Source organism: Phascolarctos cinereus, unplaced genomic scaffold (genome assembly GCF_003287225.1).
Source record: "Phascolarctos cinereus isolate Bilbo 61053 unplaced genomic scaffold, phaCin_HiC Scaffold_4;HRSCAF=312, whole genome shotgun sequence".
Lineage (NCBI taxonomy): Eukaryota > Metazoa > Chordata > Mammalia > Diprotodontia > Phascolarctidae > Phascolarctos > Phascolarctos cinereus.
In genome coordinates, this window is record NW_027555847.1 from 722,934,496 (window position 1) to 722,956,308 (window position 21,813).

General features: G+C 52.5%; 1 protein-coding gene and 1 long non-coding RNA gene across 12 annotated transcripts in view; one reads left to right on the plus strand and one right to left on the minus strand.

Moving 5' to 3' along the window:
• The window catches only part of ARVCF (ARVCF delta catenin family member), a 370,319-nt gene that overhangs the window by 33,228 nt on the left and 315,278 nt on the right, over positions 1 to 21,813 (minus strand). For 9 of the 11 annotated variants that reach the window (XM_020996305.2, XM_078154468.1, XM_020996308.2 and 6 more), the window contains 4 exons: positions 20,053 to 20,170; positions 18,536 to 18,707; positions 15,383 to 15,400; positions 5,678 to 5,749 (listed from right to left, as the gene is read on the minus strand). In XM_020996305.2, the coding sequence (XP_020851964.1) occupies positions 5,678 to 5,749; positions 15,383 to 15,400; positions 18,536 to 18,707; positions 20,053 to 20,170 (380 nt within the window). The remainder of the gene's footprint in view (positions 1 to 5,677; positions 5,750 to 15,382; positions 15,401 to 18,535; positions 18,708 to 20,052; positions 20,171 to 21,813) is intronic. The other 2 variants (XM_078154469.1, XM_020996304.2) reach the window with 1 other exon arrangement.
• On the plus strand, positions 8,188 to 9,959 carry LOC110215117 (uncharacterized). The gene is made up of 3 exons (XR_002326430.2): positions 8,188 to 8,257; positions 8,541 to 8,812; positions 9,394 to 9,959. It is a non-coding gene; the product is annotated as an uncharacterized LOC110215117 (long non-coding RNA).

The window sequence follows — 21,813 nt, forward strand, 5'->3', positions numbered from 1 at the left end:
TTTGTATCCCCAGCACTCAGAACGGTCCTTGGCACACATTAATAAATGTTGATTGGTGTAAATAACTAGATGCGTTGACGGTAAGGACAGCAGCTGGGGGACAGGGAATGGCCTCCAGCAGAAGGTGGGATTTGAGGTAAAACTTGAAGGCATTTAGGGAGGCATCAGGTGAGGAGGGAAAACCTTCCGGGCCTCAGGAACAGCCACGGCAAATGCTCAGAGTCTGGAGATGGACTGTTGTGTGTAGGGAGCAGCAAGGCTCCTGGTGAGGCTGGGCTGGAAAGTGCAGGGAGGGTAAGGGGTGAAACCGGAAAGGCAGGAGGGGGCCAGGTGGGCCTTGAGATATCCAGGGGAGGGTACCTCAGAGGGTGGGGGTCAGTGGAAGGAAAGGAAGGCCTGGCACCTAAGGCAGGGAGAAAGCCACCTTTCTCTGAAAATGCCCAGAGCTGCCACTGACTGTCTATCGCCTCACCTTGGGAGAGCCCCTAGCGGTGCAGGGACAGGGCCTGGTCATCAGCGGCCTCCGAGCATCCCTGGGGGCTCGAGGCCCCCTCTGTGACCCTGCTCCCAGCATCCTCCCTGCTCCCCACGTACGAGGGGGAGCTACGATGGCACGGCAAGAAAGAAGAAACTTCTCAAGAGGGTTTATCTTGTTAGCACAGTGTCCCGTATTCAGTGGATGCTTGATACAAGCTTGCTGATGTTTGAAAGGCAGCACGGCCTTTCAGTGGATAGCGCACTGAACTGGGGGCCAGAAAGCCCTGAATTCAAATTCAGCCTCAGGCACCAGCTGCGACACCCTGGCCAAGTCTCTTAGCTACTCTGTGCCTCAGTTTCCTCATCTGTCAAATGAGGGGGTTAGACGCAATGACCTCTAAGGTGACTTTCTACTCTAGATCCACAATCCTATGACTAACAATTGCTCATTAATTATAGGTCCATCCCCCTCTACTATCCATAGAGAGGCAATGTGATCCCACGAGGGACTCAGGTTTAAATCCTGGGCTCTGTCATGCTCTCTGGGTGACCCCGGACCAGTCATTTACCACCCCCCTGCCTTCTCCTCCATTTCCTCATTGATAAAATGCAAGTGTCAGACTAGACAATCTCTTCGGTCCCCTCCAGATCTGAATCTAGAATCTTGTTCCTACCAGACCCTGGGCCTCCACAGCTTGGCTCTTTCTCCTGCATCCTCTGCTAGCCGTCTCTCTCCAGAATGCCCAGAAGGAGGGCTTAACCATGGAGCTGGGAAGGGGAAGCTTGAGCGATGTGCTAGAGGCACCCTCCACCTCAACACACATGAATGTGCGCGCGCACACACACACACACACACACACACACACACACATGCTTACCCACCCCCAGCCAAGGCCCAGGCCTGAACAAGAATCCCATCTTAGACCCACAGAGCTGAAATCTCCCTCCCTGCTGACTTTCACTGATTGTTCCCAGGGGTCCAGGGGAATAAATCAGTCATTCGGACCCTGATGATGGCCACCCACCTGCTCTCCACCAGGGGCAGCAGAGAGACAGCAGTTAGCAGAGAAGAGCAGCCGGAGCTGTCCACGGCTGAAGGCACAGCCCCGCTCCTGGGCGATGGGTCACAGTCAGACCCTCTGCTCAAGCTCACAGCAGGCTGGACAAGGACCTCATCCCTTGAAGTCCTCCCCACCTGAAGCAGACTGCTTCTTGTCCAGCCCCAATCATGCTGATATTTCCTTGCCAACTGGTCCCTTGACCTTCTTCCAGCCTTGAGCCTGGCTTGTTTTCAATTTTATTAAGATAACTCAGCTTCCTGCTCTGGACTCTCATTTCAATTGATTAAATCAATACAATGAGCATGCATTAAACACCTAATGTGTGCTCGACTCCAGGCAGGCAAAGACAGAGTGAAACCTGTTCCTTTCCTCAGAGAGCTTGCAGCCCAGCTGGGGGAGATGACATGTAATGTCATAGGCACATACAAGATAGATCCAGGGGATTGGGAGGAGAGGAGGGGACCCCCACCTGGGGGATCAGCAAAGGATTCAACGAAGCAGCAGTCAGCAGGGAGCAGTGGATGCAGTGCTGAAGACCTGGGTTCAAATTCTGACTCAAGATGTTTATTACCTCTGTGATTGGGGAAGTCACTTAACACCTCTGTGAGACTCAGTTTGCTCATCCACAAAATGGGGCCAATAGTAACAACTACCTCATATGGCTATTGTGAGGGTTAGTGCTCTGTTGATTACACACATAATTGACCTTTCCAGTAACAGATCTATGACCCTGTGTGTGACCTTGGACAAGACAGTTGTCCTCCCCAGGACTCAGTTTCCTTCTCTGTAAAATGAGAGGAGGATTTAATGGCTTGTGAGGTCCCTTATGACTCTAGGGCCCTGCAGTCCTAGAAAGCTGCTCTTGGGCAGAGATGGCCCAAGACCTGTTTGAGGCTCCCCCAGAAAGATGGTGCCCTCCCCCACCCCACCCCGAGGGCTGGCATCACCCCTGGTCCATCCAGGCTCTGTCTTTAGGCCAGAGCCAAGCAGGGCCCATGCGTCCCCTCTGCTCTCCCACCCCCACCTTGGGCACTCTGGGCCAGAGAGAGAGATGGCAGAAAGGAAGCCGGTCTCCAGGAACACCATCACCATGGCAACAGCAGCATCCCTCCTGGTCTGAGCCTCTGGTTCCTTGGATGCCCTCCCTCCCTCCATCTCTCAGCATTGACCTGCTTTCTGAAGTGAGCGCTGAACAAAAGCCAGTGAGGAAGGAGCCCTGATGCTGGAAATGTGCCCAAGGAGAGGGGGCAGGAGCGCTGAGGGCCAGGGCCAGCTTACAACGCCTCCCACTTCTAGAGCGCCTCCCAAGTGACAATAGTGTCCCAGCTCCCATTTCTCCATCCCTTTAAGGTGCTCAGAGCTTGTTCAAAACTAGCACAAGGACTATTTTCCCCATTTGACAGGATAAGAAAGAGGCTCAGTGCCCAGGATTGAGCTGACCACCCACGGTTACACCAGCTGGAGACTCAGCCTCGGGGCTGGAACCCGGGTCTCCTGCTTTGGGGCCCAGGACTCTGCTCTCCCACTACACCCCACTTTCCTCCTAAGTAACCCATGGAGCAGGGGCATCTTCACCTTTGCTGGGTCATCGACCCCTTGGACACTCAGTCCAGTGGAGCAGGGCCCTTGGACGACCCCTTCTCAGAATCACGTTGTTAAATGCACAAAGTAAAATACAAAGATTATAAACCAATCACATTGAAATACGATGATCAAAATATTAACAAAGCAAGTTCATGGACCACCAGTGAAGAGCCCCATCTGCAGAGGCACACTTCATAATAATGACAACGATAAGACAGCTAGGCGGCTTAGTGGGCAGTGCAAGAAGACCTGAGGTCAAATCCTACTTCAGACACTTACTAGATGTGTGGCCCTGGGCAAATCACTAAGCCTCTCTGCCTCAGTTTCCTCATTGGTAAAATGGGGATAATAATAGCATCTGCCTCCTAGGGTTGTTGTAGGAACTAAAGGAGATATTTGTAAAACACTCAGCAAACCTTAATGCACTAGAGAACTGCTAGATATTATTAGAAAGAGAGGCAGCTGTGGTAAAGTGGAGAGGAATCTGGTCTCAGAATCAGAGGAACTGAGTTCAAATCATGCCTCTGATCCCACTTGGACTTGTTTCCCCCTCTGTAAAAGAAAGTAGATGGACTTCATGGCATAGGGCCAAGGCCTGCCTCTGATGCACTACCCTAGGCAGGTGACTTGGGCAAAATAAATCAACCCAGGGTCAGCTAAGTGGTGCAGTGGATAGAGTACCGGCCCTGGAGTCAGGAGGACCTGAGTTCAAATCTGACCTCAGACACATAACACTCTAGCTGTGTGACACTGGGCAAGTCACTTAACCCCAATTCCCTGCCCAAAAAATAAATAAATAAATAAATCAACCCAATGGGCTACACCTGCCCATATATATCTCCCACCTCTTTGAAGAGAAGTCATAATAACACTAATAGCTAGCATTTATTTATATGGTGCTTACTGTCAGGTGCTGTTCTAAGCACTTCACAAATATTATTTCATCTGATCCTCACAACAGACCTGGGAGGCATTATCTTAATTTTACAGTTGAAGAAACTGAGGTAGATACATACCTAGTTAGTGACTGAAGTGAGATTTGAACCCAGGTCTTCCTGATGCAATGCCCTGAGTCACTTAGCTGCCCCTCCATAACAATGATGATGGCCCCTAGGCATGGAAGGCGCCATCTTGGCAGACCTGGTCCCATTATGGGAATCTGCTAGCTTGCTGATACTTTGTTAGAAGGGAAAATTATGGGGTATTGTAAGGAGGAGTCACGTGGATGTGCTAGAAAAGAGAACCACCATATATAACATTTAAAAATTCAGTATTTCTAACGTTCTAATAGTCTGTCATTTTCAGATTGTGTATTTCTAAGGTTCTAGATTTGAATCTTCTATATTTCTAATGTTTTGAGAATCTGTGTTTCAGCTGTTATAACATTCTAAGGTTCTAGCATTTTGATTTTGTGTTTCTGAAGTTCTAGATTCCAGCATTTAAAGTTCTGTATTTCCAGTGTTCTAAAAGAGACACACAGAATCTTAAAACTTCAGAGGGTCTTCAGTTTGAAAGCATTAGAACCTGAGAACCTCATATTCAACCGGCAGCTTCTGACATGGGAGGTAGCCTGATGTCCTGCCTGGTGCTTAAGCCAGAGGACCTGGGTTCCAATTCTGCTTCAGCCACTCCCATTATCTCTAACCTGTGAGACCTTTGCCATGTCTTTGGGCCTCAGTCTCTTCTGTTGTAAAATAAGGGATTAGATTGTCTCCTTTCCCTTGAAATCTGCCTTCACTGGGGGAGAAAGTACCTACTCTCAGCTCACTTCTTCTCCTTGTGGAAGAGCCGGGACCACCATTGTTATCGTCGACAGGCTATACAGAGTATGCTAAGGTTTGTAAGGTGCTTTGCATCCGTTATCTCACTTATCCCCACAACAACCCTGGGAAGCGAGTGATATGATAATCTCCATTTTGCCAATGGGGAAACTGAGGTTAAGTGACTAGTCCAGGGTCTTCCAGCTAGTAAGTATCTAAGGCAGGACTTGAACTCAGGTCTTGCTGACTCCAAGAGCAGCGCTCTGTGGTGACCCAGTTGCCTTTGAGGGGACAAGCAGCAGGCAGAGTGCTGAGAACTACCTTGGTTGCGATGGGGGTTCCCCTTCTCAGGGGTTTTTAGCCAAAGCCTGGAGGACTGCTGGCTCTGGGGCAGAGGGGATCCTCAGTCAGACAAGGCTGGGGCCAGCTGCCCTGCTTCCCTCTGGGGGTCATTTCCAATTTCTCCCGCATGTGGCAAACGTGGTTGTCCACTGGCTGTGTCCCACATCAGGGGCTGCCTTTCGCCTTTCTTTGTATACTCAGTGCTTAGCACAGGGCCTGGCACACAGCAGGCACTTAATAAGGGTTTTCTTTGCCTGCCTGACTTCTGAAGGCTCTTCTAGCACAGAGACGAGATGGGGACTCTCAGGTGATGAGGGCCCCCAAATTCTGGGTTTGCCCACGCACCTAGAGCTGGCACTCCTGGTGACAGGCAGGGAAGCTGTGAGGGCAGCAGGAATGCCCGAGGATGTCCCCCTTCTCCAGACCCCACGGCTCCCAGCGGCCCCTGTTTACCTTTGGCCGACTCGGATCTCTTGGGTAAGTCAAGGGTATCAAAGTTCCTGTCCATGCCCCCGTTCTTTTTTCCTGTAAAAAAGCAAACCAAAAGAAAGAAAGGGTGAGAAGGTCCCTTCTAGGCCCACAACAGCCATGATGGCCCATCCGTCATTCTTATGGCCTGGCTTTTGGGGAAGTGCCCAATGATCCTGGGGACAGGAGATCCTTGCCCTCAGTGGAAGAACATGACGCCAACGAAGGGACCACATGGAGTATGTCCACACGATAAACAGACCACAGACGTACAACCGAAGGGATCAGGTTTATCCGGGAAAAGGCTGCGGCTGATTAATGAAGCCAGGGAAGGCTCTCTGGGGGAGGGATATTTAGGACGGGGAGGAATTCATCAGGTGGACTTGGTGGGGAGGGCAATACTGGAGTAGGAATGGTGTTGGCCAAAAGTGTGGGGGTGGGAAAGCATAGGACGTATGTAGAAGAAAGAGAGAGCTCTCCAAGCTGGCCGGAGAATAGCAGGAATGTGCAATGAGGCTGAAAAGGTAGGGTGGCGGGGCACCAGAGGGCAAAGAGCCTTGAACACCAGGTCCAGGAGTTTGTGCTGTATCTGGCAGGCAGTAGGGAGACGAAGGAGGCTCTTGAGAAGAGGAGTAACACCAGCTCTCCCTCTCCCATCCCTCTTCCAGAGCCTCAGTCAGGGAGCCCTAGGGAGGGCCCAGCTGTCCCGTCATCAGCCTGGGTGGTCCCTGGAGCAGGGCTGGTGTCAGAAGGCAGGGCTAGCCCCTGTACCAGGCTGGAGGGCTGGGGAGCCGTCATCAGATTCCTGGGGGTGGGACCTGGAGCCCAGGGTGGACAAAGTGCTCCTAATTGGTCAGGGGAATACTGGGTCTGAAGACTCAGAGCCAGAAGGAGCCCTCCTCAATCCTGAAGTCTGCAGTTTAAAGGGGTCCAGCGAGGGATGCGTGTGGCTGCCACAGACTCTTGCTGTGTGACCTTGGGACCCTCCTTTCCCTCTCTGGGATCGGCTTTCCCATTTTCATCAAATGAAGGGGGCTGGCCTCATTGTGGGACTTGGGGCTGGATGGGTATCTTCTAGACTGGAAATGAGTTCTCTCTAAGCTTAGAGCCTACGAAATGTTAAATCATCAGGAAGCAGAGTCTTCAGAGAAGCTCAGGGAGGGGAGGGGATGGGCTGCAGCCAGAGGGTGAGTCTGAGAAAGGACACAGTGCCTGCCACATAGTAGGTGCTTAATGCTTGTGGACTGACTGATGGACAAGAGACACTGGACTGTCAGCCCCAGGGAAGGGGGCAGGCAGGAGGACAGGTAACCAGCTGTAGCTGCTCCCATTCCTTGAGCCCTTGAAGGCTGACTCTGTTTCTCCCACCACAGCCTGTGGAGGTTGGTACTAGAAGGGTCCTCATTGTCCAGATGAGAAGACTGAGGCTCAGAAAGTCTAAGCTGACCGAAGGATTGAAGTGAACTTCCCACGGACCACAGCTGGGGAGTGATGGAGCCCAGGAAAGGATGAGGAAGGGAAGAGACTGGACCACAGTCACCAACCACTAGGTGTCCAGTGGCAGGGTTTAAGCCCAAACAGGAAAGCCAAAGCCCCCTCCTCACCCCTCCTACCTGGATCCTTCCACACCTAGCCCTGGGTCAGGAAGGGAGGATGCGGCCTCTGGGGCCTGAGGGGCAGAATCACCAACAGGTCAGCCCAGCTCAGACTGAGCCAAAGGGACAGGGGGGAGGGTGTGGGAAGACCCCCCCCATGACTTTGTTACATCCGGAGGGGCCCTCCCCACCCCTGCTGACACAGGGATCACCCCAGGCAGGGACCAGAACCTTCTCTGAGGCTGTATCAACTTTGGGCAGAGACTGATTACTTCAGCCCGTGAGGAATATAGACCGATGGAGCTTGTATTATACTTCATGCAGGATTCCAGCATCACACCAGTCATCTGGTCCAGCCCCCTCGTGTTACAGAGAAGGAAACTGAGGCCCAGTACGCTGAAGGGTCATGTGGGACTCTTAGATCAGCAGAGTCAAATTGTAGGGGTCCTCAAGATCACTTAGAGCAGAAGCCTCTCCTTTTACAGATGAGGAAACTTAGGCTCAGAAACACTAAAGGATTTGTCTGAGATCATACAGGAAGGAAGAGTCTGACCTAGAATTTGAACCCAGATCTTCTGACGTTAAGAGACTTTCTGCTGGCATGATGTATCATAGAATGCCAGGTCTGGGAGGGGCCAGAGAATAGGGGATATGAGAGCAAGGGGTGGGGGGAACCTGAGAACAGGGGATATCAGGGCTGGGAGGGGTCTTAGAACACGGAACGTCAAATGACATAATTAAGAGGGATGTTAGAACGTGGAACATCAGAGCACAATTCTGAGTGGGGAAGGCCCTCAGAACACAGAACAGAGACTGCCAGAGCTGGGAGGGATCTCAGGCTATACTTCCACGGGCTCCCCAGAGTAACAGTGGCCATTGAGTCTGAGCCACAGCAGGACAGGTGTCCCCTCTCCCATATTCCCCCCAAGGCTTCCCCAGCCTCGGCTTGCAGACATCTCCTGGGGGCGAGGTGAGTTCTCTCCCAGGGTGGCCCACTCCACTTGGGGATGGCTCACATCCTTAGGAACCTTTTCCTGACATTGCCTTGGCTTGCATTCCCCTCAGAACAAGGTCAATTCCCCCTCCTCAGATTGAATCCTCCCTTGGTATAATTCTTCAGTTCCCCTTCAATCTTCTCCTCTCTAGGCTAAGCATCCCTGGTTCCCTTAGACACTCCTGGCATGACCCGAACTCTGGACCCTTCATCACTCCATTGCCTTCCTCCCATTCTAGTGAATTCCTTCCTTTTACAGGTGAGGAAACTGAGATTAAGAGAGGGGAAACAACAGGCTGGAGGAGTGACAGAGCCAAGAACAGAACATAGGGACCCTGGCCCCCAGCCTGGGGTCTGCCCTCGAGGCAGTGAGCGAGGGTCCTCTCTGGAAAGCCCCTGCCTTTCCCGTGACATCCACTGTGTGCTGGTGATTGAATCCGCCAAGAAAAGGAATTCATAAAATTGTATTTGGTTAGATTGAACTCCCAGAGTTGGTGAGGAAATGGGCAGTCCATACCACTTCCTGTACAGGTATATGATCTCCAATAGTCCTTGCCATCTGCCCTGTCTGCCCCTTGTGAAGGAACCTCATCCCTCTCCTCCTGCAACCCCAGGGAGCCAATGTGGATCTCAGCTGGGGCTGAGTTACCCAGATCAGAGAGGGTGAGTCAATCTTCCCATGAGTCCTAGGCTATCAGGTCTTCATGCCTCCCCCCTTAGCCAATCCCCAGAGCCTAGCCAGCACCAGCATCTCACCACCTGCCTTCTCTACGGTTCCACTCACTTTCCTGTGATATTGACTGCCTAGCCCTGTGCTCTCTGACATGAAGGTACTGCATGCCTTCGGTACCAGGTTCTTAACCTGGCACCCATATTATATTGCAATAGAATTGGTGTCCTTTGTAATCCTATGTATTTTGCCTCCTGCACTGAAGTCCTCTGCTGAGCAGGGGTCCTAGGCTTTGCCAAGCTTACTGCCCTAGGGCCGGAGCACCTGCCTTAGTCAGGCAAACACTGTCTCACTCCTGTCTTTGTATCTCCAGAGACAGCATCGTGCTCAGCACACAGTAGGTACTTAATAAATGCTTGCTAATTAATTTGGTCCTTTTTAGTTCTAAATCCTTAGATGCGAAGACATGCAAGCCTATAACCTGAGGGAGAGCTGGAGTGGTGTAAGTGCAAACTGAGAGCCTGCCTTGGAGTCAGCAAGACCTGTGTTCAAGTTCCCCGTAGCTACGAGGCTGGAGCAAGTCAGTCTATCTCTCAGTGAGTCGGATGATTCTCTAAGACTGCTGATCAGGGAGATTCCATGCCTGGAGTTCCCCAGCTAATGCAATCACGGGTTCAAGCTTCTCCTTAACTCCCTAGGCAGGTTCTGGTGACCTAGAATGTTGAACCCCCCAAAAGTCTAGAGCATCACTATGTCCCTGGGGCAGGGGGGCAGAGGGACAAGGTTTGATTTGAAAGATCTGAGCTCCACAGGCACATGTATTTTTCCCATCTGGAAAGGATCTTGGAGTCCAACCCCCATTTTACAGATGAGGACACCGAGGCTCAGAGTGACCTGTCCAGGGCCGCCCAGATGAGAAGTGTCTGAGGCAGGACGCTAACTGCTTCCTGGCAACACCTGCTGTCCTCATTGGTCCCTGCTCTCCCAGGAAGCTTCAAACTGAGAATCTGCTCTCCCCAGTGACCACATCTCCCTGGTGCTGACTTCCGTCAAGAGTGTGACCCAGGCTAACACGGGTCATCCGTGTCGTGTTTGTCTCTCTCTCTGGGTTGGCCACAGACCACAGCACTCCTAGGAAGGAGCAGATAAGTCTCAGGAAGACACCTCTCAGGGAAGTCCAATCAGACCTTCAGGTGCTCCTGACTCCGAGCCCAAGCCTCAGTGGGCTGTGCCCTGCTGCCTCTCACCCCCATTCTACACATGAGGAAAGCAAGGCTGAGAAAGATGAACTGATCTGCCTAGGCCAGTCAGCTAGTAAGTGTCTGGGACAGGCTGATTCCAGGTCTTCCTGACTTGTGGCCAGCATCCCAGGGTGATACGAATCGGCCCCTCCTCCTAATCTTCTACATAACTCAGTCTGAGAGTGGTCAAACTACCAGCCCAGGGTCATCCAGCAAGTAAAGTATCTAAAATGGAACTGGACCCTAGGTCTTCCTGACTCTAAGTCCAAGGCACCAGCCACCATGCCCAGCACTAAAAAAGGTGGAAACCATCTCAGAATAGAGGAGCATAAGGCTTTTTTAAGTGCTGGAAGGAAGTTTTGAAATAGTTTAATTTAATGCCTTCAATTTTACAAATGAGGAAACTGAGGCCCAACGGGAAGAAATGACTGGTCCAAGGTCACCCAGCTTGGTCTCGTAACCCGATTTCTAATTTTTGAAGCCATAATCCTGCTGTAGAAATCACCTGTTTCCTTTCCTTTTAGAAATGACTGGTGCTTTGAAGAGGAGGGTAACATAAGGTTAATTCAGAAAATCAGGAAGATCTGCTCAGAGAACAGCTCTTTCCAATACTTCATGGTGTTTGCTGAGGGAGGACCTCCCCCCTCCACGAAGATAAGACCCCCTGGTTCTTGGGACTGGCCTGGGCCCCCAGTGAGCGGGAAGGAACGGCCCATCCCTAGGAGTCTGCCTCACTCACACCAGCTCACCACAGTCCAATCCCTGCTGAGCGGGCAGCTGAAATGGAGTCTCTGAACCCATAAAGCCATGACCCCAGCCTGGAGCTGCCAGCTGCCTTTCTCCTAGTTACTGCTTCCTCTGCATCTCTCCCTCTCCTCCTCCCTCTGCAGGGAGCTCTGTGACCACCAGGGGCGCCTCCAAAGCCTCCTAGCTCTCTCTGACAAAGGCCAGGCCAGGGCACCAGGAGCTGACCAGCATGGCTGGAGTCCTGGCCTGCTCCATTATATCCCTGGCAGCTACAGAGTCTGGGGTTCTCTCTTCTGATTGCGGCTCAGAGCAGAGAGGGCTGCTGGTCTCCTCAGAACCTGTGGTTTCATCATTGTGGCTAACTACAAATGGGGGGCACCCCAATTGATGGTTTTACAAGCTTTTGGGGCTAACAATCCCCCCCACTCCCTGTGGTCAACCTGATGGGGACAGCCCTTCCCTCGGCCACTATTCCTTGATAGATGAGGAAATGGATTCAGCAGAAAGTGGGCCTGCCTCCTTCTCTGGGCAGCCCTCCCTATTTCCTTCAAGTCAACCAGCTCCCCGGCCTTGGCCACTCCTCTGCCTTCATCACATTCCTTCTCCTATCACACTCCTATTTTCTGCCTTCTGATTAAGTAGTAGGAAAAGCAGTGTGGCACAGGGTATAAACCCAGCACTGGAGTCAGCAAGACCTGGGTTCAGGCCCAGCCTCTGACAAATACAGGCTGTGTTAACTTGGACAAATCACCTTAGCCTTTTAGGGTTCTCTAAAGTCGGGGAGCAGGTGGTAACCTGTATTGGTGGAGGGAGTTGTCTCATCTGGGAGTTCTGTGCCAAAGAAATCACATATCTGGCCATTTCCCTATTAGATGAGAAGCATTTTGAGGGCAGAGGCTGAGCTCTCTTTACCTCTGCACCCCATCCTAGAGGCTGGGCTGGCACACGGTGTATGCTTAGGGGAATGAGTGTTTTGTCGATTTGCATGGGCTTGGATTAAGCTGCATTCAAAATACAGAACATTGGAGCTGGGAGGAACCTGACAGGTAGTCTAGAGTCCTAGCTATAGAGAAGTCTATCCCCTCCCCTCCATTTTACAGATGAGGAAATTGAGGCCCTAGGAGGGGAAGTGTGATGTGCCCAAGGTTACCCAGGCTGCATCTGAAGGCAGATTCTGCCAGTAACCTTCTCATGGTACCACCCTGCTCATCAGGTCTTCAGATGAGGAAACTGAGGTGCAGAGAGCCAGGGGTCATGCAGCAGCTTGGCTAAACCCAGAACCCAGGCTGTCCCAACTCCCTGCCCAGGCCCGTTCGATGAAAACTGCCTGCGTCCCCAAACTGAATTGGATTGACCCGCATTGATACCAGCTCTGCATGAAAATCTCTCCCTTTGGAACATCCAGTAATTACCAGGTGGGGAGCAGAAGTGCAGCCAGCCTGAGAGTCCACCTAACCTAGGAGCTTAACCTCCGATCTGTGCCAAAGTCCCCAGACTCTTAATAATCTCACATAGAGGAGAGGCCCCTGCCTGCAAGAGAATACAATTTTAATGCCTCCCAAGAAGGCATCTGCTAAGAGGAAAGGCAGCTAATGGCCAAGGGTAGCCCCAAGATGGGCTGCAGGCCCTGCCAGGACAAAAGGGAGGGAGGCCTTTTTCTAAGCAGATGCCCCATCCCCACCTCAAGGGCTCCAACTGGGGCTTTGCAACCTGCCTGGGAATTAGAGGGCAGGCAGTCTAGATCTCCAAGATACAACCCAAGGAAGGCCTCATTATTCCTGACTTGTCTGTCCTACAAGGCTGGCCCCCAGACAAAGGGAAAGCACCCAATGCCACAGAAGGAAAGGGACAATATAGGCACACACCTAGCTCCCCTGCCTGCCAGCCTGGCTCTGGCTGAGCCTGACACACAGAAGGGTAGCAGTGTTTCCCCCACACCCCCAGCCCCAAGCTCCCAATCAGGCAGGCCTTAGAGTTCAACTACAGCCCTGCTGAAATTGACCTGCCTTCCCCAGCCATGGCTCTAGCCAAGAAGGGTGCTCCACTAGCCATGGTGCTGAACTCAATTCCTAACCAGGCCCTTCTTCTGAAGGCCTCCTACTAGCTACTGAATCAGAAACAGTCTCTTAGCCCTTCCAGAGTCCTCGCCCTCTAGCCCTGAGCCAAGGTAATGGAGTGATGTCAGGCCCTACACTTTCGTACCTACAAAGGTACGAAAAGCGTTTTCTAAAAAAGTTACAAACCTGAATAATGATAGTATTTTAAAACAGCATTTTAAGATTTACAAACACACATCACCCCAAATGCCCTTTGGGGAGTTATGGTTCAGGCATTTCAGTAGTGTTCAACTCCCTGTGACCGCATTTGAGGTTTTCTCAGCAAAGATACTGGAGTGGTTTGCCATTTCCTTTTTCAGCTCAATTTACAGATGAGGAACTAAGTCAAACAGGATGAAGTGACTTGCCCAGGGTCACACAGCTAGGAAGTGTCTGAGGCCAAATTTGAACCCAGGAAGATAAGTCTCTACCTACTGTGCCACGCCTATGATCTCACTGGGCTTCAGTGTATCATCACCCCCATTTTAGAGATGAGGAAATAGAGACACAAGAAGGTTCAGCAACTTGCTTGCAATTAAATAGCAGGTAAATGCCTGAACATGGTAACAAAGCCAGGTCTGCTCCCTACTCTTTCTGGTGCTCCTAGGTCAGGGTGGCCTGAACCCACCAAGGTGCACAGGTGGCATAAATCACATGAAAATGATGAACTGGAAAGCTTTAGTAGGCTGAGGGCAGAAGCAGGTCCGGGGGAGTCTGCCCTCTCAGTCTCACCAATTCAAAGGGACCTAGGGATAAAGGCCACCAGGGGCCGGGGGAAAATTCAAGGGAACCTCCAGCTTGGAGTTACACAGGGGAAAGTTCAGCTCTACAAGAGAAGATCAGAGGGAGGCTAGTGAACAGCCTGCCAGGGAAATGGCACCCTGGGGCTTTGGCACCACAACCAGGTGGCATTAAGGGGATGCCCCACAGAGAATGGGCTTGGGGCTCTAACCACTAACATCTTCCCCTCAGAAGGGGGAGGGCTGGCTGGGCATCCTTTGGGAGGTGGGGGCTCCTTGCTCTGCTCTGGCATGGCCTCAATACCTTCCCTACTCTCCAGCCCTGATTTCCAGCAGGGAGCAAACCAAGGAGACTTCAAATGAGAGGCAGACAGAGCTGCTGGGGCCAGAGCCCGAGCACCAACATCCCTGTGGTGACCCAGGTGGCTCCAAGCTTCCCAAGGAGGACTCCTTAGAGCCACAGAATGAGAAGGCCCCCGTGGACAACCCACAGTGCAACAAGATTCCCTCGGTAACACTCCTAGTAGGGAGCGCCTCTCCTCCGCTCAGAGACCTGCGGGCCGCCCACTGGACGCTATAGAAGCTCATCATAAGATGAGCTGAATTTAGATGCTTGTCCACCAATCAAGCTGATATGTGCCTCTCCACCACCCCCACCAATTGCTCCTGCTTCTTCCCTCCAGGGCCAAGCTGAAGCAGGCTAAGCCCTATGCCTCTAGACCCTTAAAGACTTCAACCCTGTCTTCTCCAACCTAAATATTCTGTTCTTCTCTCCTGTCTCTTCCCCATCCTACTCATGCTCCAGTTTGTTAAAGTCTCTTCTAAAATGCAGCAGCCAGAACAGAGCATGATTCTCCATGTGGGGCTTGATTCAGGCAGGGGGCAGCAGCGAGCTCATTATTCCCCTTGTTCTAGCCAGGGGTGGGGAACCTGCAGTCTCGAGGCCACATGTGGCCTTCTAGGTCCTCAAGGGAGGCCCTTTGACGGAATCCACACTTTGTTCTGTGAAGTCTGGATTCAGTCAAAGGGCTACATTGTAACCCTCTGCTTCTAATAGTGAGGTCTAAGATTGATTTTTTTTTTTGCCTTCTTTTTTTGCTGACTCACATTGAGCTTACAGTTGACTAAGACCACCAGATCCTCTCCCAATTAATTGGTTTGCCAAGTCATCTCTCCCCAATTCCATATTGGTGCAATTGACTTTTTGAACCCGGTTCAGAACTTTACATTTATCATTACTGAATTTCATCTTCTTCCACTAATGGCTTCCTCTAGTGCCTCGTCATGACATGGAGACTGCTCTGGCTTTTCAGTTATTCTGTGCAATCTGGGGCAGGTCCTACTAAACTAGAAATGCCTTGAGTGTGGCTGGTGATGGACTGTTCATCTGAGGAAAGACAAACGTAGCATAGAGAGGCTCATCACCACAAATCTTGACTTTTTTTTAACTACTGTCATTCTCCTTCAGAGCAGGGCTGCGCCCAGTGATTAGGAGCTGGATAGACGTGAGCCAGAGCTCAGCTCCAGCCTGACCCTCGCTGCCACCAGGGGCCCCAGGACAGCAAAGGAAGGAAAAAGAACAGAGAGAAAAGGACACAAGAACTCACCTTGACTGAACCAATCCTCTTAGGACCAGAAAAGCAGCAGAGAAGGAAACAAGAGTTGTAGAAAGGAGAAATACAGAGCGATGATGAGAGGCGTAGTCCAAGGGCCTGGCTTCCCCACCCCCACCCCCAGGCCGCCTGGGGCCAGGCGGCAATCCCGCAGGGCCCCAGCAGATGCCCTCCCCCAGCGCCCGACTCCTGGCTCTCTCTCTGCAGGCCTCAGGTGGAAGATCCACTCTGGCCACCTTCACCACCAGATGCAGCTGAGAATTCTGCCCTCAGCCATGAGCTCCTGCAGAGTCCCAATGGAAGGAGCTTGGGCTGGGCAGGGTGCCACCCGCTGGGCGGGCTCTGAGATGCTGGGGGTCTCACTGCCCTGGGGGCTGGGCTGAATCCTGGGCTTGAGGGTCTTCACCTGTGACTTCATCAGGGTACGGAAGTCCCTCCACCAATACAGGCTGCCACCTGCTCTGCTGCTGACAGTCGGGGAAAAGCTGGGAATTTGTCTTTTCTATCTTTTTATGACTGTATTTTACTATACTTAGCACTATGGTTCCCTCTGGAGTCCTGTGGATTTTATTTTACTCATTTAAAAACATGAACCCTGAGAAAGGCTCCACGGGCTTCACCAGACTGGCTGTCTAAGGGGTCCTGGACACAAGCTCTTATTTTAGAGATGGATGGGGGCGCTGACCATTTCAGTGACTTGTCCAGGGTCATGCAGCCCTCAGAGATCAGAGGCAGGAGGCTTCCTGATGCTAAGACCAGCTCTCTCTACACTAGGCTGGGCTCAGTTCTTCTGAGTTTCTCAAGCAATGGGAAGGAAGCCTGGCCTATTTACCCACATAGACTTTCTTGGTTGTCCCTTTAGGAGTCAAGGGGAAATTTAGGAGTTAAGTGGGGGAAGCAGGAGGCCTCAAGTCCAGTCCACTGACTGAGGATCCTCTCTATCACATCCTTAACAATCATCTGCTCTTGGATACCCCCAGAGACGGGGAGCTCATTACTTCACTCGGCAGTTCATTCCACTTTGGGACAACTCTAGCTGTTTGGAAGTTTTTCCTGATGCCTAGACTACTTCCCAGCTTGCTAAGAGTTTCCATAGGACAATAAACCACCAGCAAAGAAACTGGCCATGAGTGAGCAGAGGTTTGGAAGAGGGACCGATGAAGACATCTTGGAAGGCCCAGGTGGATGAATCCTAATCTGTTTTGGGTGTGAACCGGCAGCAGATTTCTCTTCCAGAACCACAGGAGGAGAGGGGACCAATACTTCCCTCCAGCCCAGCTCAGGGGAGTGAGGATGGCTGGGAAGGCCTGAGCACCCGAGTCCAAGAGAAGGGGGACTCTTAGTTTGGGAGGGGGGAATTGCTTGTCTGTGCACTGATTGGGACTTTGGAGTCAGAGCTGGAAGGGAACTCACAGACACATCACCTACTATGTGCTTCTCAAAAGCCTCACCCTTGGAACTCTCTTTTTCCATGTAGCAGCTAGGTGGTGCAGTGGTTAGACTTCCAGGCCTAGAGTCAGGACTTGAAATCCCAGACTCAGACACTTCCTGGCTGTGGGACCCTGGGCAAGTCACTTTAATCTGTTTGCCTCAGTTTCCTCAACTGTAAATGGGGATCATAATAGCACCAACCTCCCCAGGTTGTTGCAAGGAGCAAATGAGGTATTTGTACAGTGCTGAGGACAGTGCCCGGCACATTAAGTGAGCACTGCATCAATGTTACTATTGCTTTTTTGTTATTCCCCGAGAATTAGCTCTGGAAAATGCACCCTTCAGACATGAGGTATGATGAAATGGGTCGAAGAGGAGAGGAGGGGAGTCAAAGAGCCGCGTACAAATGGCAGCGTCCACTGAAGGGGGGCAGGGAGTGATGAAATGGGGAGGGGGAGGCAGGCAGGCAGCGGATCTCAGCAGCCAGACAACCAAGCCACACCTAGGGACCTAGAAGATCCAGGATGTCTGGGGCCTCAACCCCAGGGACTGGCATGAAGTGAGGCCCGGTGAAAGCTGCCTGGTGAGGCCTGAGGGCTAGGGCGGGGCCCCCTGGACAGAAAGAGCTAACAGTGTGAGCCCCTCAGGTGGACTGTGGGGGAGGCCCTCCCTGGAGGGGAGGAGTGGTCAGGCCTCAGCAGCTCCCGCCATGCCCCCCCCCCGGCACAAAGGACATGCCCTATGCCCTGCCAAGAAGGGGGAACACTGGCCCCCCTGGAAGGAGCCCACCATCCTCCCTGCTTGTTCCAGTGTGGGCTCTGGGGGCTGGGGGTCTAGGGTCTGAGATGGAGAAGCTTGGCTGAAATGGTTGCCCCCCCAGCATGTAGGCCCACCACCCCTATATGAAGAGGTCAGGCTTCCCTGAATGAGGTCAGGCCCCTCTCAGGTTCACCCTGTCAGAGGCCACGCTTTCTCCCATCTGAGGGCAGGGCCAGGCCAGTTGGGACGTCCTCATGTCACCCTCCAACTCATGATGCAGAGAAAGAAATCTGGCCAAGTGGGAAACAGACCCCAGGCTCATGGGAGGGTGCCTCAAGGCCTAGAGGACCTTGGGGGGGGCATCCCCCCACCCTCTGACCCACCAATCCCCTGCCTGAATCTCAGGAGGGAGACTGGCCTTCTAAACCTCAAATCCCAGGCATTTCTCTCTGGCAGAAGCAAAGCACCCCATGGGGGGCCAATGTCAAGCATGCTTGAGCCCATTCCTGGGCTGATGGGGAGAAGTGCTAACAGGGAGGTGCTACCCTCTGACTGCAGAGGGCTGGGAAGGTGAGGAAGGGGGCAGAGTGGAGAACGGGAAGCACAGGGACCATCCTGGGAAAGTCACCTCCGCATGTCTGGGCCTCAGTTCCCTCATCTGTCAAACAGGGATAAGGGCATTATCTACCATCTCGAATGGCATGTGGTCAGACAGAAACTTGCCAGGGCTGAGGAGGACAGTGTTAACTCTGGGCCCAGAAGTCAGGCTTTGTTCCACCACTCTGAAAGCTCTGGGCCAGGGAGGGTCAGGGCAGTGAGGAGAGCCAGGGGGCCCCTGGGCCTGATCCTGAGACTCTGGGAGGAGCTGGGTGAGGGGGTAAGTTACAGCCCAGGGAGCCAGCCCACCCCCACTCCCCAGCCCTCTCCGGGGCCTGGCGGGCCACCCTAGGCACACACCTTTGGCTTTCTTGCTCCCAAAACAGCTAGCATCATCTTTCTTCCTCCGGGGCAGGGCCCCCGTGCTGGCCGCCTGGCTGGCCTCGGGCTCCTGGTACTTGTCAGCACCCGGGACCTCCTTGTGCACGTGGTAGGACAGGTTACGCATGATGCACACACAGTTTTCCACCGACTGGGGAGAGGGACCGGAAAGGGGTTTGAATAAAAGGAAAATCAGAGTCTCAAAGACATCGTCCAGCCCTGCCAGCCCCTGTTCTCAGGCCCCTCCCATCTCTGACACTCTCTGGACTAAGTCCTGTCCCCCTTCCAATTCAGTGATTCTAGATAGAACATTCAAAATGGAAAGTCCTCTAATCCAGCCTCATACTCTCAGTTCCAAGCCTCTTCCACTTCCCTGAGCCCAGGTTCCATCCTGTTAGAATCTCTCACTGCTGCTGAAGAAAGCCTTCTCCCCTCTTTCACCCCCTCATTCTGCGGCCTGACCAGATTAAAAATAAAACCCCACCAGAATCCCAGAACGGTAGAACTAGAAGACAGCTTAGAAGCTGCCGCTCCAGCCTGGACCTGCCTGAGAAGCCACTCTCCAACACCCCTGACAAACGGCCGGCCAGCCAGCCACTGCCTGGAGACCTCCAGTGACGGGGAACTCACTACCTGCTGAGGCTGCCCATGCCCCTTGGGACGGTGCTCAGTATTAGGAAAGTTTTTCTTGATATTGAGCCGAAAATGACCTCTAAACTCTCCCCCTTGGTTCTTGATTCTACTCGATTCAATATTTCATACATGGACATGAGAACCCTGCTTTCATAGGGGACTTGTGAGGACCAAAGAAATATAACACCCTGCCCCTAATCCGGTCAGGGATGAAGAGACCACCAAGGCCATCGGGTCCAAACACCTCACTACAGGTGAGGAAACTGAGACCCAGTGATAGGAAATGACCTGTCAAAGGTCACCCCCTCAATAATGAGTGAAACTGGGATTCAAACCCAGGCCCTGTCCTTTGAGGTCACCATCCAATCACACTTAATCCCTGATACAAGCCTAGTGACTTATAGGTCACCTCCCCCATTAGACTGGGAGCTCTTGGAGGCCAGGGGCAATGAGTTTGCCTTTTTTGGTTTCCCCAGTGCTGGCACACAGTAGGTGCTTAATAAATGCTCGTTTCTGTCTTGCCTTCAGAGGTTACCATCCATTTACACTACATCTCATGCATCTCTTTATATCTCTGTCTCTCTAGTTTTTTATATGTCCTCTTCCCCATTAGACCGGGAGCTCCCAGAGGCCAGGGTCGATGACTTTGCCTTTCTTGGTTTTCCCAGAACCAACACATAGTAGGTGCTCAATAGATGCTGGTTGACTGACAGACTGATCTCCATTATACTGCCTGGGCTCGTCTTCCCTGTAGAGGCCCCTGTCCCAAAGGAGGAGGGCTCCCTGTGTCCTGAGAGCCCCTGAGGGAGGGCGGCCAGCCCAGTCCCCACGTCCAAGCACCCCAAGCTGTGTGGAATCATTACCTTGTTGTCTGTGTCTTTCTTGCCGATGGCTGACTGCAGAGCGTGAAGGAGGGCGTCCACCAGCCCGTCACATTCCCGAAGCCGCCGGCGCGCTTCTGCCCCATCTGAGCTCACGTTCCTAGGGAGAGCGAGGGAATCTGGTTAGCCCATTGGGCCTCTGGGAAGCTCAGAGGCCTGGGAGTCGGGAGAGCCAGCTCTAACTAGGGAATGAGGCAAGCTGGGCCAGGGGTAAGACCCCTGGCCTCTGGGGTCAGAGGGCCTGGACTCCAGTCTGAGATCTGACACTCACTCCCTGTGTGACCTTGGGTAAATCAATTCACCTCTCTGGGCCTCAGCTTCGCCACAAAATGAGGGGATTGGCTTCCACAGACTTTGAGGTCCCTTCCAACTTGGGCCTTAGGAATGAGCTGGTCAGCCTTGGGGAAGGGGCAGGGCAAGGTGGAGAGAGCCTGGGACCAGGAGCCAGCAAGCTCGAGCCTGAGGGGACATTCACCAGGCTACTCCTCTGGCCTCAGTTTCCATATCTGTCCCCTCCAGAATCCCCTCAGCACTTCTCAGAACCTAAGCCTTGATTAAATTCAGGCCGGGAGGCAGACATGGAGAAAGGGGAGGCTAGAGGTTGTCCCAGAGAAGGGCATGGGTCCAGCGTCCTCTCTGCGGGTCCCAACTACGTCCACTCCAAGGACCCAAGTGACCCGAGGATGCTTCTTTTTTTCCTCCTGGGAAGGCCACAACCAGTGTCTCCAGGGCTCTGGGGAGCAGGGCTTGTCTCTTCATCTCAACAGTGAAGACACTGTCTTTATTCCTTAGACCTAGTGACAGGGCCTTCTGCTCTCTGACCCAGAGTGGCCTAAAGGGGCTGGGCAGTCCTTAAAAGGTGCTATCAAGAATGCCGTCCTTGCAACACCATGGTAGCACCAAACCTCCGGGCATCCTCTGTGCCTAAGACCTCAGACAGCTTTCAGCGTGGCCCAGCACAAGGTAACATTTGGTCAGCCTCCGAAGCCCTAACCCAGCTTTCTTTCCAGTGCACACTGTCCTTCCTTTCTCACATTGTTGTCAAGCATGGAGACGACACTGGCTTCAAAGTCAGAGGACCTGGGTTCAAATCCTGCCCCTGCTGCTTCCCACCTGTATGACCTTGGACCAGTACTAGTCACTTCACCTCAGGCGCCTCCTCTGAAAAATGAGGGGGGTAGGGTGGACTGGAGCCCCCCTGAGGCTCCTCCCAGTTCTAGATTTTTGAGCTGTGGCTCAGGATTAAGCAAGGAATAAACGCACTCTGGTCCAGTGCCCATGTCTAGACTGGACCATCTGCATCCTCCCTTTTCACAAGCATTGAATGCCAACCCTTTCAAAGCATTTTCATGTCGACGATCTCATGACATCTTTCTGAGGGAGGCTGGGCAAGGGTTAGTGTTCACTTCACAAGTGAGGAAACAGGCCCAGGTGGCAGCAGGACTCTAGAGTTAGGCCAGAAGAGACTGCAGAGCATTTGGTCCAAACTCACAGATGGGGAAACTGAGGCCCAGGAAGGGAAGTGACTTGTCAAAAGTCACAACATTAGCAACTGTCAGAGGATTGGAACTCAGACGCCAGACCCACTAGGCTTTCCATCATACCATACAAAGGGCTCAGCTCTGGAAGGGTCCTAAGAGACTGCAAGATCATGGACAAATCTCAAGTCATCTCATTTTACAGATGGGGAAACTGAGGCCCAGAGGGGCTCAGGGCACCCAGATAGCAAGAAGATCTGAACAC